Below are 18,165 nucleotides of genomic sequence, written 5' to 3'. Positions count from 1 at the left end.
TTATTGTTGTTTCAGCAAATTGCTGCGGGGGTGAGAGATCTATTACATGTGCAATTAGTAATAAGGTTAAAAAACAGGGACGGTTTACCACTAAATGTACTTGTGCACTCACTAACCTAAAATTGGAACTGCATAAGCAACTTAGAAATGGTATCAAGCTTAGACTGGTTAAACAAGATTATAGACAGGTCTCAATGAAAAAAGACGCGCCCAGAAAAGGGAAGCACATTTGAAAGACAGCGCTGCCTTCTGGAGGGGGGTGAAAATCCCCTTCCTACAATCTACGGTGGACCCACACTTGAAATTGCTATATCGAACGAGCAATGGAACAACCACTTCTCCAAAGTATATAATGGCCAGATGAATCCCCGCCCCCAAGTTAGTAATTTCGCCAGGGGAGCCAACTGTCTATGCAGGTTTACAGTTCACCCTAGAGGAAGTGGAAAGAGCCCTGTCAGCGATGCACAGCGGTAAGGCGCCTGGTCCCGACGGAGTACCCGTAGATCTTTTTAAGTCAAACACCTTACTCTGTAGCCCCATTATAACTCAGGTGATCAATGCCAGCTTGTGAGGAGGAGGGTCTCACCTGTATAGAGCCCTGGGCTGATTTCCCTTTACAGACACCTGTGCCACTTTCCCAACGCCATTCACAAGATCCTTCACAAGCGCGAAATCCATGCCGTTGTCTTGTATCTCCACAGAGAGAAGCAGACGGGAACCCGGAAGGGGGAGGAGAATACCCCGGAAGCTCTTTTCCTGATCCAATGAAAAGAAAGGACGGCGGAGAAGACGGAGGTCAAACCGGTGGCGTGAAACCAGGAAGAAGGACGTCGGAAGCGCGAAGCAGAGAAGCACCCGAAGAAGACCCAAGGAGCGGAGACGCGGCGGAGACAGAACCAGACTAGCATTGGTGTGAGGAGTGGTGGCGTCCTCCGGAGGATGCTGGAGAGCGGCCGCAACTCTGGAGAGTTGCGGCAGAGCCGGTGAGTACCAGCGTCCCTCGGTAAGGAAGGGGGGAAACGAGGGAGGCAGGTGGGGAACCTGGCCTTCCTTAAAGAACGTGGGATTTGGTTGTTTTGGTTTGTTTAAGGGAGCAGGGAGCTCACTGTTTAGGGGAACCTTGTTGTTTTGGGTCATGTGTAGCTGAATCCTATCAAAGCTGCCAGCATAATCCCGAGCTGTTTGTAGGGTCTTCTGTTGTTTTTGGTCGTTTACAAGTCATAGAACAGACCCGTGAGTACCAGGTGGTTCTGATACATTAACTGTGCAACTTCTACTTTGGGTTGTTTCTTTTGTAAACAGGACGTACCCATTTAAATTACCCCAACCCTCCCCTCCCTTCACCTAGTCCCTTTTTCAGGCACTTCTTTCCGCTTACGGCTTTCACCATATTTATATTTCTGAATTTTTAACATTATGAAATGATCCACTTATTTTTAAAATTATCGCCCTTTTACTGTATTCTATAATTGAAATGTTATATTGTGCATTTTCTTTTAGTAAAGATTTTAAATAATCAATCAATAAAACATTTATCATTATCATTTATCATTTATCTCTGCATCAAATCTTAGTACATCTGACCCTGAATGTATTGATCACACGGTGTTTAGTCAGATAAAAATTGAACTTTTCGGCAGTTCTTGGAACAGAGACTGATTGGTAGTTTCTTCTAGGGAATGCCAGAGAGAAATTGAGGGGTCAAGAGTTTAGAAGTGGCTGATCTGACTGCCCTAGATGGCAACTAAGCTTTTGAAGAAAACAGAGCCGCCACTGTTACATATGGCCTTATGCCTTAAGCCAAGTGCAAAGGCTTTTGAACAGTGATCACGCAGCCAGCGGCAGCAGGTGGAGTTTGGCTCGGCCGCTTCAAAGAATGCAAAATGTGACAGACCCAACCACAGACGAGGGGAAGCACTACTGAAGTCGATCTAAAAGGTGTGGTGACGGGTACAACTTATTGAATAGCCCAAGATATAGTGTTCTGACGGATCTTCTTTCTCCCTCTTATGAGCCTCCGGGGAGACTCCCGTGATTCTGAAGATGAGGAGCACGGAACATCGCCCTCTACCTCACCATCGAGCTCAACAAGGACACCATCAGGAGAACCTGAAGAAAACCCTCTTTAATCCCAATCTTTTGTTACTTCTGGCAATAAAAGTAGAACACTTGGCAAATGCATCCAGCCTCCTTGCCTGTTCAAACCTGCGCTCCCACACAGCTTCACGGCCCCAATACCTAAAACCTGGTCGGAATCCATAATAGTACCAATTTTAAAAAAGGGGACCGTGATGATCTCGGGTGCTACAGACCGATTTCTTTAACAGATTCAATGATTAAGGTTGTAGGATGGGTTATCCTGGAACTTCTGCAAAGCTGGGCAGAAGAAAACTCAGTCCTCTCAGACATTCAATACGGTTTTAGAAAAGGCCTGGGGACCATCGAGCAGAGCCTAAATTTGTCTTTACTGGTGGGTAAATATGTGGGAGTCAATAAAGGCCGCTTTTATTTGGCGTTTGTAGATCTCACTGCGGCCTTCGACTCAGTAAGACATGATAGGCTCTGGGAGGTCCTTGGAACAGTCGGGGTTGATCCTCACATTATTCTCTTTTTAAGGCACCTGTTCAAAGATGCATCAGCGAGTGTGCGCTTCGGGTTGGCAGGCGAGCTCACCCCTGTTTTCCCTGTTAAGAAGGGGTTGCGGCAAGGCTGTGTCCTAGCTCCCTTCCTTTTTAATTTGTACACTATTGGTATGTGCCAAACCCTCCTTAGTAATAATAAAGATTTCCCTACCGTGAATGGACGCTCCATACCTGCGCTCCTTTACGCGGATGACATAGTTTTAATGTCTAGAACCCAAATGGGACTTCAGAATTTCCTAGATAGTTTTAATGTTTTTATGAAAGACCTGGGGCTTAGTACTAATATTTCTAAAACCTTCACAATGAGTTGTGGCTGTGGGGTACAAAGAATGAAAACTATTCATGAATGGTCAAAAATTAGCCCAGACAAGGTTTCTCCTACTTAGGAGTTTTATTTACCCCCTTCCATGCGCCCGTCGGTCAATGGCCATCGGGAGCACTACCTCCGTAGTACTGCGCACGTCCGTTGGCCGACGCGGCCCTGCCCACCTAATCAAACCGCTGCACCGCGGTGAAATTGCCACCGCGCTTAAGGGCACCAAGAATACTTTACTGACTCCACTGCCCTACAGGCGATATCTAGAAAGGCTTAAAAAGGAGTGTCTTGAATCATTAGGCATGGTAAGATTGTCAGGGGAAATTTTAAAACCCAGTGTAAGGCAGCATCAGCTAACCATAAATGCTATACACATGGAACCCTACCTCACATTTGTACCGGGTAGTTATGACAGTCGGTTATTGACTTGGTTTAGATTGAATATTGTTCACAGACTCGTGACCCATCCACAAACCAATGACTGGTCACTGGAGTTGCCTCTCTGTCCGTGTGACAATCTCTCTACCCAGTCTACAATTTATCTGGTTATATTTTGTAAATTTGATACTGTGTTAAGGAAAGTATGGATTGTCCCGTTTTTAAAATCACAGGGTTTGCGGCAATGCCGCTCTGCATTAATTAGACTTCAGATGTTGGAGAACGAACAAACTTCTTGATGCACAGCTATGTTTCTTAAGAAGGTACTCCTCCGGAGGCAGTTGTACTTAACAAACTATGTTAAACAAAGAGCCTTTTTTATGTTTTTTCTATGATTCTAAGGCTGCCGTTCGAATAACATCTGATTTCTTAATGTTTCTACAAGACCATAGCTTTTAAAATTGTTTAATATTGTGATAAAGTTGTCTTGTTTTATCTTTTCTTATGTGCTTTTATAACTGTTAAAAAAGCAGTCAAATAAAGCTTTCCTTGACTGGACTAGACTCTATGCTGGCGTAGAATGTTCTGCGAGTAGAAACGACTATTGAGTTTTTAATTTGCAAAACACTTGCAGTATTCCAACTGACATTAACTATTTGACCCCTGGGTAGAATGCATATACTTTCCAGCAGGAAAAAGTGGCTAAAACGGCTGTGATGGACAACATTAGATTTTAGATTACACTTTTATTAGAGCCTTTTTCATACATTCATCTCTAGACCTTCATATACTGCATCAAAGCAAGACTAGCATTTGTCTGAAAGTTTTCGAAAGTTTTGTTCCATGGAGTTTGGGGGTTTATGGGGTTGGAGGGTCAATGCCTATGAAATAAATGTATTAGGATGCTTCGTTATATCCATTAGACATGTAGGAAGATTAAGGAGTCTGCTGATTTCGGGGTAAAACTGGATTTTGGAGATGCGGTAAGGCGATTATGAACAAATTTAAGTGGGTCTAAAAAAATTTAAGAGTTGGGAAATAATCTGTACTTATTTAGTGAATTATCACATCTCACGGGTGTAAGACCCAATTTGAAGGAATAGGTCTTAGAAGGACAGGTACTAACGTTGTTACAGAGCAAAGTGAAAGCAAAAACATTTTAAGGTGTGGGCTGTAAAAATAATGTAGGTTTACTAAGTATGGTCAAATCTGGTATGCTATTAGGCTTTTAAAGGCTGCGAAAAGCAAAATAAAGGGTATATACCAAAGCGCAGTCGGTGCAAGGTGAATGATTCTTCTAAAACAAGGTACAGCTGGGGCTTTGCTCCCCTACATCAAACACTTTTGACTGTACACTTCCCCACGCCAGAGAACATCCCGGTGCTATATTCACTGCCATTTATTTTCAGGGGAGGTTGCACCATGAACTATTTTGATTCTCTTTGACTGCAGGATGGGAGTATACGATATTAGCCACCTGAAGTTAAACAGCATTTCTAGGGGACTAGCAGGCCTTTTTTTCACAGTATCATTGGAGATATGAAAAACTGATAACAGCCAGATAAGTATAGAGCAAATAAGTGACAGATGTTATTATCTTCTCCATTCCTCTCTTCCTGTTTTTGGACATGTTCTCTCTATTTTCTTTGGATGAATGACTAAAATTGTAACTATCCTTATTAACCGCAAAGAAAAAAATTCAGACTGAAGCTGAAGCAATAACAGACTGTGAATCACTGTATGACTGAAAAATTCTCCAGATAGTCATAAATTATGCATAAAAGCCAAACCTTTTCAAGAATGTGCCACTATACGATAGTTTACGCCCTTACTTCTGTGCAGGCAACTCCCAACAGAGGCAGCAGACATGAAGAGACTGATGGTCAACTAGAAGGAGAAACATGGGAATGTTTTGGAAGATTTAGGATCAAAGTAAGGGTGAGCGGCACAAGCTCAGAAACTCACAGCAACCACAACAACGTGAAGTGAGAAGAACCACGAGGCAATGCATTCTATGCAAAGAAACTGTGACTGAAGAGCAGGACAGAGATCGGATCCGGGAAAGTCTGTGGAGATGCTGAAATCCTAGACCTGGTTATTGTAAAAGGGAAGGTAGCTTGAGGGATGGCAGACCCCCAAAAAGTTGGAGCACCCCAAATAAAAGAGTCAATATGACATTAGTTTTTTTGCAGAATAGAATTAATTTGGGCGCAAATATATAATATACATACCCTTCATTCTTAAACAAGAGATTAACTCATAGCAGCAGGCAAACTTGATCCACATAAGCATTTTGGCTACAACGCATTTAAAAACTCTGGGGTTATAGGGATCGTAATGCAGTTATAATAAAATAGATCACACAAGTAAACAAAAAGAGGACACTTTTGGGTCTTGTACAGGGTTAGTGCTCCATACATCTGATTCAACTAGCCCAATGTCTGCCTTTCTAAACTATTTTGATCAAAATAAATTTGCGATACCAAGGCACACAATTTCAGAGGAAAGTATTAAACCACCAGATATTAGGAACCATGCAATATAAGAATTCTTACTAAACCACAAACTGAAATGGACTTTGAGATGCGTAAAGAGTGAGCTATGTTGGGGTGATGGTCAAAAGGCAGAGAAGGCCGATTAATTCTACTAGGAAGAAAGAATGAAGGGGGTCTCTAACTGCTTCATCAAGAATATTTCCTCACACAGACACACGCAGAAGAACTGGGGGACTTGGAAGATGCTGAAGTAGACCAGACGAAGAATATTTAACATGCACTCATAATCTGAAAACAGAACTTTGGGTGTGATTCAGAGAGGAGAATCCCCTCGAAATGATGGAAACTGGCCTGCACAAAGATATTTTTTAACGTTAACTCAAATGAAAGATTGACTAAGAAGATTAAAATAATTGCTGGAGCAAAGGAGAATGTGTCCAAGAAAACCCTCTAAAGAGCTCAAGAAGGGTGAACTAAAGAATAATGAAGAAGAGAACAAGCAAAACAGCCTGGCTGAGAACATGCGTATTCAAAATGCGACAAAATTAAGTATCCAATTACAACAAAATTAATGGTCTTTCAGGACATGATGGCCAGTCTCAATCAAATTCATGCAACCTCAAAATTAGATGTTGACTAGACCAAAGCAATAGATGCAGTAGCGGCTCCTCCGCTAAGTCGGAGGAACGTCGCCACACTGCTCATGCAACAGTGTAAAAAAATAATATCATAATAACAGAAGTTATTTCTGCTATTTGTTTGGCCAGGTTGGGCGGGGCTGTGCTCCTGTGAGGTACGGGAGGAGGATTGGTTGCTGCACACTCCAAAGTGCTCATGACTGCTTCGATGGCCCTCTCAGGCCACCCCAAGCAGTCATGCGCACTTTGCATGTTCCTCACCAGGCTGCATTAAACAACAAGGCTCCCACTGATTTGGCGGAATCAGTGCCTTTTTTCATCTTCCGCAAAGATGAATCCACCGTTGGTCCAAACAAGTGCTGTTGGTCAAAGGGTTGGTTTAGTATAGTAGTTTGAACCTCTAGTTTAAACCCTGATATTTTTAGCCAGGCATGTCTGCGTAAAAGGACACTGGTATTTATGGCTCTGGAGGCTGTATCTGCGGCATCCAGAGCACACCGAATGGAGGTATTAGTTACCAGTTTACCTTCCTGTATAAAACCATGGGCTTTTGTTTTATATTGATCTGGAAGGTGTTGAAGTAGGGTCTCTAGCTCATCATAGTGGGCCCTATCGTATCTGGTTAGTAATGCCTGTGTGTTGGCAATACTCCATATGTTGGCTGCTTGTGACTCCCATGATGTTTTAGAACTGACCCTTTTCCTAGCGTTTGAAACAACTAAGGAATCTAATGGAAGCTGTCCCTTAATGTATGGAGGGTCAGTTGGGGCGGCCTTGTACTTTTTCTCTATTCTAGGGTTGATGACTCTAGCTCTAACTGGGTCTTTAAAGACTTCAGGAGTGTGTTTAATTACCTCATTTAACATTGGTAGAATAGAGGTGGGCCTTTGTGATGTTGTAAAAGTGTCCATGAGTAAGTCTTCTTCTATGGGGTATGTATGCAAGTTTACTCCATGGTATTGTGCAGCCCTGTGTATTAGCTGAGTGAAATCTATGGTGTCCTCTGGAGGGGATGGTCTAGATGGATAGACGTCCACTTGTGGTACATCAGGAACATCTGGTGTGCCATAATGTTCCCATGGGTCAGTTGGAAAATAAGGAATAGGCTCGTCTAGGGGTTCATTATCTTCTTCATCACCAGTGGTACCATCCTTATCTGGAGGAGGTGGAGATTCAGTTGGTACTGGAGATGGAACAGGAGTGGCCTGGAGGCTTAATTGTGAACTTCTTTGCCGAGCCAGAAGGCGGGTGTGGGAATTTTGATCATGGTGTCCACCTAGGCCTGAAGATGAAGGTGTTACCGAAGCCTTTGGATGGGTGGGAGGGGTCGACGTCAGTATTTACGACCCGCTGCCCCAGAGTGATGTCTTCGACGTCGGATTCATTGGCTTCGGGGGCGCTGAAGGTTCCTTTTCCATCCTCTCCTGCTACGGTACATCGATGCCCTCCTGGAAGATGTTGTCTGGTATCGATGTCAATGTTCGAGCCATGCTTCTTTGAGCTCGACGATCTCCGATGGGTTTCTTGGAGTGGAAAGAGGCACAAGCCGGACAGTCTTTGGCCTCGTGTTCAGGTGAAAGGCAGAGGTTACACAACTCATGCAGATCGGCGTGTGGAAACTTGGATCCATACTGAGGAAATTTTTTGAATGGGGTCCTTTTCATGATGCACGAAGGACTGGTGGCGCAGCTAGGCTCGAAGGCCTGCTTCGACGACCGGAACCGAAGTAGAAGTTTGTAGCAATGCGCGTTGAAAGGGAAAACGCGATACAGACAATAACGAAGAATTGGGTAAGGTTTTCACGTCGAAAGTTAAATCGGTAACAATACCGAGCTGGAACACGCAGAACACATCCGAGCCTGATGGCGGAAAAAAACAATTTGAAGATGGAGTCGATGCCCATACGCACTATTGTCCAAAGGAGGAGTCACCTATCTCGTGACTTCCAGTGACTTTTCCAAGACAATAAAAAACTGAAAACATCCGGGCCCAACACCAGATGGCGATCTATGCATAATGTGTGATCTGCAGCAAATATGCCTCAAACAATCAATATATTACAATGGGATATGAATGGTTTAAATAAAAAAAGATGTGCAATCTTGGATAAAATTAGAGAACCAAAAAGTGACATTGCACTGCTGCATGATGCACTTTCCATACTCAGAAGTAAGGGAACTAAGCAAACCATAAATACCAACCCACTTTGTGCCCAACTTGCCACAGGTGAACAAACTCCACTGCATGCAGCCTTTGACCGTGTTCAACATGGGGTTGTCACAAAGCCATGCACACATCCCAGAGTCGGCGGCGACTGTATATATTTTATTTTAAATAGGAATTTCTTTTTTGTCATTAATTTCCCGTTTTTATTTTTATGGCAGAACTCGCAATTTCAATGAAAAATGTGTGTTTCAGCACAAAATGTGCCTTCTTACTTCAAGAAAAAGGCAGCTGTTGACTTGCAATCTTCAATAAAATTGTGATTTGTATGCTTAAACAGTTGGATTTCTTTTTCCAGCTTTTTTGTGTGTTTTCTTCCATACAGGGCTATCTGTGCTTCTCAGCACTCCTCTGGGGTTGGACACCTCACATGATGCCCCATAGACCCCTTTGGCTGTAGACTTTTTTTTATGACAGTGTGAAATTCGTGATTTTGAAAACGATTGCGAAAAAAAAATATAAGCCCTTCCGCAGCCTACCACATTTGGTAGGAAATGTAAATGGGATTGGCAGGAGGTAAGATCTTTTTGAAAGCAATTTAAAATTTTGAGTTTCTTGAATTTCGCAAGATGCTGAAGACCTGGCTTTTCAATTAACCAACCTACCATAGGCAGGGCTAGGCGCACACCTGGGCAGCGCCAATATACCCTCATGTGCAATAATGCGCTTTACAAATACACATAACGAAGGCAGAGGTATGCAAAAGTGTTAACCCTTTCACGTCCACCTGACAAACTTTATATACATGTTTTGTGAGTACATTGACAAAAACAGCTTCTTGAAGCTACCTTCTCCAAAACAATCATGCCATATACGAAAAAGGCTGAGTGGTTTGTGAACGTCACCTGAACACCGGGATGGAAACATAGGGCATTATTGCATATTTTCCTCATTCATTTTATTCAATATTTTGGAGTGCTTAGCTCGAAATGTGTTTTGTTTCTCAAACAGAGAAATGTGATTAAATAAAAAGTAAAATAGTCAACAATTAAGTTTGGTTCGCTACAGAAAAAAAAGAAGAACACAATGCCAACTTTTAAGAATAAAAATCACCTTTTGGGTTGTTAAAAAAACTATGTAAACGGTGGTAAATTGTTAAACCTGTTCTCTATAAAAAAAAATTAAAAAAGCAGCTAACATTAGACACTCATTGGAATAAGAATGCTTTGGTTTTGTTTATATTTCGTGAACAGATCACGACCATGGCTAGTCGAACTATGCAATTTGATGCCCGTGTCATTTACCGCATAATTATGGGTTCATCACACTTGCCACCTATTTTGCAGATTTTAACAAAAATATTTTTAGCTCAAATAGAACCAAATAATAAAGTGAAGGAATGTTCCAAATATTGCCACATAATTTGTCTTTTCTTGCCACGTAGTTTAGATAACACTGTCATATAAATTCCTCGGTTTCATCATAATCTTAGTGACCCTGACAATGGTAAAGATCTGTAGATTGATTTAGAAGCTGTCATTATGATGATGAAACCCATATTTCACATGGACCTCTTTGAATAATTTGTCCATTTGAATACGGGTATTTATACCACTGCATTCTGTGCAATAAAAACACCCAAACATGTCATTGACCAATGTTTAAGTTAACCTCTCTACCTTCTTCCTTTTTATTACCCAATCTTGCCAAAATCCCAGGAATTTGAGACGGACTGATCCAAGCTCTGATAGGAGACAAAGAAAGCATCAGCATGAAAGGGAAATTCGCTGCGATATGAGGACACTATAACGCAGGTATATAATCTGTGAACTTAACTTTATTGCAAAGGAGCCACAGGTTTAAAAGTAGGTACTATCTACATACAGCCATACTCTAGAAGCAGGTTGTAGTATCTCCTTTCATATTTAAAGCTCATTAGCTGGGTCACAGAACAATTTTTCAAGGAAATGTAATTACAATTGTGTTCAGTGCAAACCCAAAAGTGGACCAATGCAAACGACTAATGTCACAGTACACTGCAGAGGATGCGGGAGTCTATTACAAACATAATACTAGTCACATGCGCAAAAGGAAAATCGCTAACATGGAGACAACGAAGGTACAAGTTCTTACCATTTCAGTACAGCCTACAACATGGTATCTGCAGGGCACTTTGCATTTTCCACATGACTTGACATGGTCTTGAAACTAGGAGGGATAGAGACAAAAATCACGAGTGTAAATATATAAAGCCTCAGTTTTAGTTTCACATCCTCTCCTATTTACTTTACCAGAAAACAACAATTTGTCTCCTAGCACTTTCGCTTTCAATACTGTTGACATGTAAAACTTGCCCCTTTTTAGGTCGAGCCTTAGCACAGGGCGCATGCGCTGGTCTAAGGAGAGGGCCTCTTGGAGCTGACCAGCACTTCGGGCACGAGAGAGCAAGCTCGTGCTCGAAGTCCTGACATTCTATTGGCCTTTGCGTTTGTCTTTGTAAAAAGACAGCACGCAATTGCCCAAAGGCGTCTTTTTGTCCCACCTTTTTGTCCCAATGTTGACGCCCACGGCCTAATGCTTGCGGTCAACCGCACGGGCGGCATTTGTTTTGAATTATCATGCCCAGACACGGGTGCGATAATTGTAAACAGATGGGCTGCTCTCTCTCACGCACGCGCGCGCTCTCTTTTGTTTCCCTCTCGCGCGGGCACACCACTCGTTTCTTTTTTTTAACTAAGCGCTGCACCGACTGAGATATACTGCTAGTTATTGATAGAATACCAAGCAGCAGAAGAAGAACGACAAGCCGTCGGGCGCATGTTCCTGCCTGTTGTAGCGCCTTGAGTGCCTACTTGCTATTGCTTGCGACTTGCCCTTCATCTAAGATCTTTGCCGCATAAATGACTCATTATTTTCCTTCACGTGATGCTAAAATGGTTCACGGCCGTGATGTGTTGGCTAAGTCAGCAAGCACAGTTGCATATTGATTTAGTCAAGATCACACAGAGCGGGGAAAACCTAGCTGCCCCAGATCCACTGTTAGCAGTGTTGCCTCTAGACCCTAGTTTCCCGATGAATGAATGAATGGTTGGATGGATGGATGGACGGATGGGCTACACTGCTCTGCATTCCATTGAATGGGCGCTGAGAAGTCGTCTAGCTGGGCGGTGAGTGTCTTTCTGAACACTGGCAACATACTGCACCACTACACACCTCATCTAACTATTGCTTCACATCTCTCATTACTATATTGTGCAAACGACGTGGGTGGCTTGCGCCACATGGACGGTAGAGGGGGCTGATCCACATGGATGGCAGTGGTGAGGATCGGTAGGCTGAGTGTCTGGCTCCACATGGACGGTGGTGGGAGGGCGGGTGGACTGGCTCCACATGGACGGTGGTGAGAGGGCGGGTGGGCTGGCTCCACATGGACGGCGGTGGGAGGGCGGGTGGGCCGGCTCCACATGGACGGCGGTGGGAGGGCGGGTGGGCCGGCTCCTCATGGACGGCGGTGGGAGGGCCGGTTCCACATGGACGGCGGTGGGAGGGCGGGTGGGCCGGCTCCACATGGACGGCGGTGGGAGGGCGGGTGGGCTGGCTCCACATGGGCAGCGGTGGGAGGGCGGGTGGGCTGGCTCCACATGGACGGCAGTGGGAGGGCGGGTGGGCTGGCTCCACATGGACGGCAGTGGGAGGGCGGGTGGGCTGGCTCCACATGGACGGCAGTGGGAGAGCGGATGGGCTGGCTGCACATGGACGGCAGTGGGAGGGCCGGCTCCACATGGACGGCGGTTCAGGCTCCACATGGATGGCGGTGGGACAGCTGGTGGACTGGCTCCACATGGACAGCGGTGGGAGGGAGGGTGGGCTGGCTTCACATGGACAGCGGTGGGAGGGAGGGTGGGCTGGTTCCACATGGATGGCAGTAGGAGGGAGGGTGGGCTGGCTCCACATGGATGGCAGTGGAAGGGCTGGTGGTCTGGCTCCACATGGACAGCATTGGGAGGTCGGGTAGCTGGCTCCAAATGTACGGCGGCTGCGGGCGGGTGGCTGGCTCCACATGGATGGGGGTGGGAGGGCTGGCTCTACATGGATGGCAGTGGGTGTGTGGAGGCTCCACAAGGATAGCTGAGGGTGGGGGCTCCACACGGACGATGGAGGTTGGGTGAAGGGGCTTCACAGAAATTACGGTGGGTGAGCATCACACAAATAATCTACACACAAATGACGGTGGGTGTGGGGGCTACGCACAAATGCCGGAGGGTGGGTAGGGGCTATACAGATGACGTCGGGTGGGCTCCATACAAAACAACGGTGGTTTGGTGGGCAGGGACGCTACACAAACGAAGGTGGGTGTGTGGGCGTGAGCTCCACACAAACGACAGTGAATGAGTGGGGGCGCCACACAAACGATGATGGGTGGGGGCTTCAGACAAACAACAGTGGGTTCAGGGGCTCCATACAAACATTAGTGGGAGGGTAGACGGGGGCTCCTCACAAACAGTGGGTGGGGGCTTCACAGAAACGATGGTGGGTAGGTTGATGGCAGCTCCACACAAACAACGGTGGGTGGGGGCTCCACACAAAAGATGGAGGGTTGTTTGGACGAATTGGGGGCTCCACTCAAGCGATAGATGATGTGGCTCCACACAAGCAACGGTGGGTTTGGGGCTTTGTTTACTCCACACGAACGGGAGTGGGTGGGTGTGGGCTCCACATAAATGACGCTATGCTCCACACAAACAATAGGCCCCAAACAAACATTGCTGGGTATGGGCTACACGCAAATGACGGTGGGTGGTTGAATGGGTATGGGGGTACCACACAAACATCTGGGGCTCCAGGAGGTGGGTGGGGCAGCTACACATTAACGACATTGGATTGGGAATGCACACAAACGACGGTATGGGGGCTCCAAACAAAATATGGCGGGTGTGGGCTCCACACAAATGACGGTATGACTCGGGGCTCTACACAACCGACAGGGGTGGGGGCTCCACATAAATTACGGTGGGTGGGGATGCAGTCCCACAAATGACAGTGGGTGGGGCAGTTTTCACACAAACAGTGGGTGGGTTTCCCATACAAACGACGGTTGGTGGGTGGTTGGGGTGTCCACACAATCGACGCTGGGTGGGTGGGGTTTCCACACAAATGACCGTTAGGGGTCTCCACACAATTGATGGTTGGGGGCTCCACACAAACTATGGTGGGTGAATGGGTATCCACACAAATAACAGTTGGGGGTTCCAAACAAGGACGGTGGGTGGGTGGTTGGGGGCTCCACACAAACTATGGTAGATGAGTGGATGGGTGGGGGCTCCACACAAACATCAGGGCACCAGGAGGGAGAATGGGCAGACGATCTCCAAACTGACAAAGATGGAAGGTGGGGGTTTCCACACGGACAATGGAGGGAGGGTAGGTAGGGCTCCACACGGACAATGGAGGGATGGTGGCTCCACAAAGACGATGGAGGGTGACGGGGGAGGGTGGGGGTTCCACATAATCGATGGTGGGAGAGTGAGTGTGTGGGCTTGCTCCACACGGACAACAAAGGGAGGGTGGGTGGGTGGATAGAGCTCCACACAGACAACAGAGGGATTGCTCCACACGGAAAATGGTTGGCAAACTTAAGGGTCTCGGGCTCAATATAAAGGACACTTATCAACATTGAGGACTATGCTTGATATCAAATGTATTGCATTGCATCGAAAACCTGTTCAGTGGCAAGGTAAGACACCATAGGTCTCTATCAAGATCAATGTACTTTCACAAGATTGAGAGAGATGGAAAAAGGCCAGGACCCTTTTGTAGTTTCTGACAGGAGGCAGGATCTCATGGGAGCCAAGCATCTCTAGCAATAGCTATGAAAGTCTGTTATATGTCCTAATGCAGTATATTTACACAAGGGAAATCCAAAGATCGTAAGGGACCAAGGGTACTTGAATAATTTTAGTGACAACGGCCCCTTATCAAAAAATGAAATACAGTTGTTCTGGATACAAAAATCAGGTCCATAAACAGATTCAATGATCAGAGTTTTCAATTTTATTACCACAGTTCGATCAAAAATTTGAATTATTCCAGCTGGAATAATTTCAAAAACCAAAGATTAAAGAAAGCAAACAAACAATGAACTGAAACAAACAATGAGCAAAAAAACAATAATGCACAGAAAATCAGGTTTTAAAAACTGACAATACAAGACATATAGACATATATAGGCAAGCCATCCTCAGTTCTGATGATGATCCCATATATTTACGGGGTCGAAACGTCGATATACACTCAAACCCGGTACACTATGCTTTGTAGTATTTTTGTTTTGGGTGCAGTAGTGTTTTGCTTTTAATAAGAAATGACCAAAAGGTGTTATATTAGCCCCTTCAGCGCTGCTAACATTTTTGCCCTCTGCGGGTGATTTAAATAGTGGGCGGGATTCGGCCATCCCCTGGCGATCTTGCGCTCACACCCACCGTGACGCAAGACGGCCGTGGGCCATCATGCGCACCAAAGGGGTTAATGTTGATCACCGTTTGCTTGCCTGTATATGTTTTATTGTCAGTTTTTAACACCTGGTTCTCTGTGCATTATTGTTGTCTCTAGAATATGTCCTAATGCAAGCAAGGGAAATGGTACCTTAATATCACGCTGGTTATTAAAAGAGTGCTATAATGTGAGTGGGCAGGGGTGATGCAGTTGACTCTCACACCGCACCCGACAGCTTCCCCGCCGGTGCTGGAGCAAAGTCACCGAGGACCAGCTGACCACCACCTTCGCCCAGAACCCACCCATCAACACCACGGACCCGGACGTCGCCGCACGCAACCTCAGCCAATGGATCAACGACTGCGCCAACACCCTCGCCCCAATCAAGAAATCACCCAACAGCCGCACCAATAAGAAAGCCAGCTGGTTCACCGAAGAACTCCAGACCTCCAAACGGACGTGCCGAAAACTGAAGATGAAATGGCTTCGCGAACGAACACCAGACAGCCACGCAGCCCACAAGGACGCCTCCGGCAGACACCACCACCTCATCAGATTCGCCAAGAGATCATCCTTCAAAAGCCGCCTAGAAAACAACGCACACGACAACTAAGAGCTCTTCAGCATCGTGAAGGAACTCTCCAACCCAAGTGCCAACACCAACAACATCCCGCCCTCTCAAGACCTGTGCGACTCACTGGCCACCTTTTTCGACTGGAAAATCGCTGACATCCACGCCAGGTTCGACACCACGGCCGCCCCAACCACACTGGACTCCACCGCCCCAGCAACCACCACCCTCGGCAACCGCTTGACCTCTTGGACCAGCGTCAACGACGACGAAACGCTCAAGATCATGAACTCCATCCACTCAGGATCACCATCAGACCCCTGCCCACACCACATCTTCAACAAAGTTGACACTACCATCGCCCCCTAACTTCGGAATGTCATCAACATCTCCCTGGAGATGGACACTTTCCCAGAGAGCTGGAAACACGCCGAAATCAGCGCCCTCCTGAAGAAACCCAAGGCGGATCCCAAGGACCTCAAAAACTTCCAGCCCATCTCCCTGCTCCCCTTCCCGGCAAAAGTCATCAACACGCAGCTGACCCAGTACCTCGAGGACAACAACATCCTAGACCCGTCCCAGTCCAGATTCCGAAGAAACCACAGCACCGAGACAGCCCACATCGCAGCCACTGACGACATCAGGACTAAACTAGACAACGGAGAAACATCGGCCCTCATCCTCTTGGACCTATCAGCAGCCTTCGACACAGTCTGCCACCGCACACTAAAGACACGCCTCCGAAAAGCCGGAATCCAAGAAAAGGACCACGACTGGATCACATCCTTCCTCTCTGACAGGACCCAGAGCGTGCGCCTCCACCCCTTCCGGTCCGAAGCCACCGACATCATCTGCGACGTACCCCAGGGATCATCCCTCAGCCCGACACTGTTCAACGTCTACATGGCTCCCCTCGCACAAGTCGTTCGCCATCACAACCTCAACATCATCTCCTACGCCGATGACACCCAGCTGAACCTCCCCCTCACCAAGGACACGAACACCACCAAAACCATCCTCCACGAGGGACTGAGAGCCGTCGTCGAATAAATAAGGAACAGCCGTCTGAAGCTGAACTCGGACAAGACAGAGATCCTCATCCTCTGACCCACACCCTCAGCCTGGGACAACTCCTGGTGGCCGACAACGTTAGGAACAGCACCCTCTCCCACCAACCACGCACGCAACCTGGGAATCATCCTCGACTCCTCCCTCACCATGTGAAAGCAGGTCAACGCCGTCTCCTCCTCCTGCTACAACACCCTCCGCATGCTCCGCAGGACCTACAAGTGGATCCCCACCGGAACTAGAAAAACGTTGACCCAGGCCCTTGTCAGCAGCAGGTTAGACTACGGCAACGCACTCTACGCTGGCATCCCGGCCAAACACCTGCGGCGACTGCAACGCATTCAAAACGCTTCCGCCCAACTGATCCTCAACATCCCTCGCCACAACCACATCACCCCCATCTTAGAGAACTCCAGTGGCTCCCCGTCAAAAAGAGGATCACCTTCAAGCTCCTAACCCACGCACACAAGGTCCTCCTTAACACCAGACCAGCCTACCTTAACACTCCCACCCGCCAGCTCCGCTCCTCCAACCTCGCCCTTGCCTCGGTCCCCCGCATCCACCGTGCGACCTCCGGCGGCAGATCATTCTCCTTCCTTGCTGCAAAGACCTGGAATACCCTCCCCACCCACCTACGGCAGAACCAATAACTCCTCACCTTCAGGAGACTCCTCAAGACCTGGCTTTTCGAGCAGTAGCCCCCCCCCCCCCACCCTCAGCGCCTTCAGACCATCGCGGGTAAGTAGCAGGCTCTATAAGTATAATGATTGATTGATTGATCACAGCTATGAGACGTGGTGCCATTACATCTATTTACATACCGTGCATTTTCTCCTCCCTTTTAATTTTTAATGGCTACATTCCCGTGACTTTTTCTTCCCCCACCAGGTCACCGGCATCCCACCCGGACCCGCCCTTGTTTTCTTTATCAGGTATTACTCATCGGCCCCCTACCCCCTTTTTAGCACGAAGGATTCCGGCTAAGTTTTAATTTTTTTCATCTTACCCTAGCACCCTGCCTCCCCAGAGACCGGAACGATTAATTTCCATTTTCGGATCGCCGAGTCAGTTTGCTGCACATTCTTAGGTAATTTAATGCAATCAACCGACTAGCAAATTAAAGTGTGCTCTAATCAACTGCAGATCTGCTAACAAACATGCTACGGCCATTTATGATCTAATTCTTGCGAATGACCTGGACATCATCATCCTCACAGAGACATGGCTAAAGAGTTCCTCTGCTCCCATCCTTGACCTACTGGTCCCCCCTAGTCATGATATATTTCGCATGGATAGAACTGAGAAACCCGGAGGGGGGATTGCCTGCATCCATCGAAACACCATCACAGTTAAACAAGCAGACTTCATCTCCTTATCCTCCTGTGAATATCTATGCACCAAC

The 18,165-nt window shown here is 46.7% G+C and overlaps 1 protein-coding gene across 4 annotated transcripts in view; it reads right to left on the bottom strand.

The window, feature by feature from the left end:
- Positions 1–18,165, bottom strand: part of TRAF2 (TNF receptor associated factor 2) — a 500,036-nt gene that overhangs the window by 135,478 nt on the left and 346,393 nt on the right. For all 4 annotated transcript variants that reach the window (XM_078642076.1, XM_078642079.1, XM_078642077.1 and 1 more), the window contains one exon: positions 10,766–10,840. In XM_078642076.1, the coding sequence (XP_078498202.1) occupies positions 10,766–10,840 (75 nt within the window). The remainder of the gene's footprint in view (positions 1–10,765; positions 10,841–18,165) is intronic.

This window comes from Lissotriton helveticus, chromosome 5_1 (assembly GCF_964261635.1).
Source record: "Lissotriton helveticus chromosome 5_1, aLisHel1.1, whole genome shotgun sequence".
NCBI lineage: Eukaryota > Metazoa > Chordata > Amphibia > Caudata > Salamandridae > Lissotriton > Lissotriton helveticus.
This window is presented reverse-complemented; position numbering and strand designations above follow the sequence as displayed.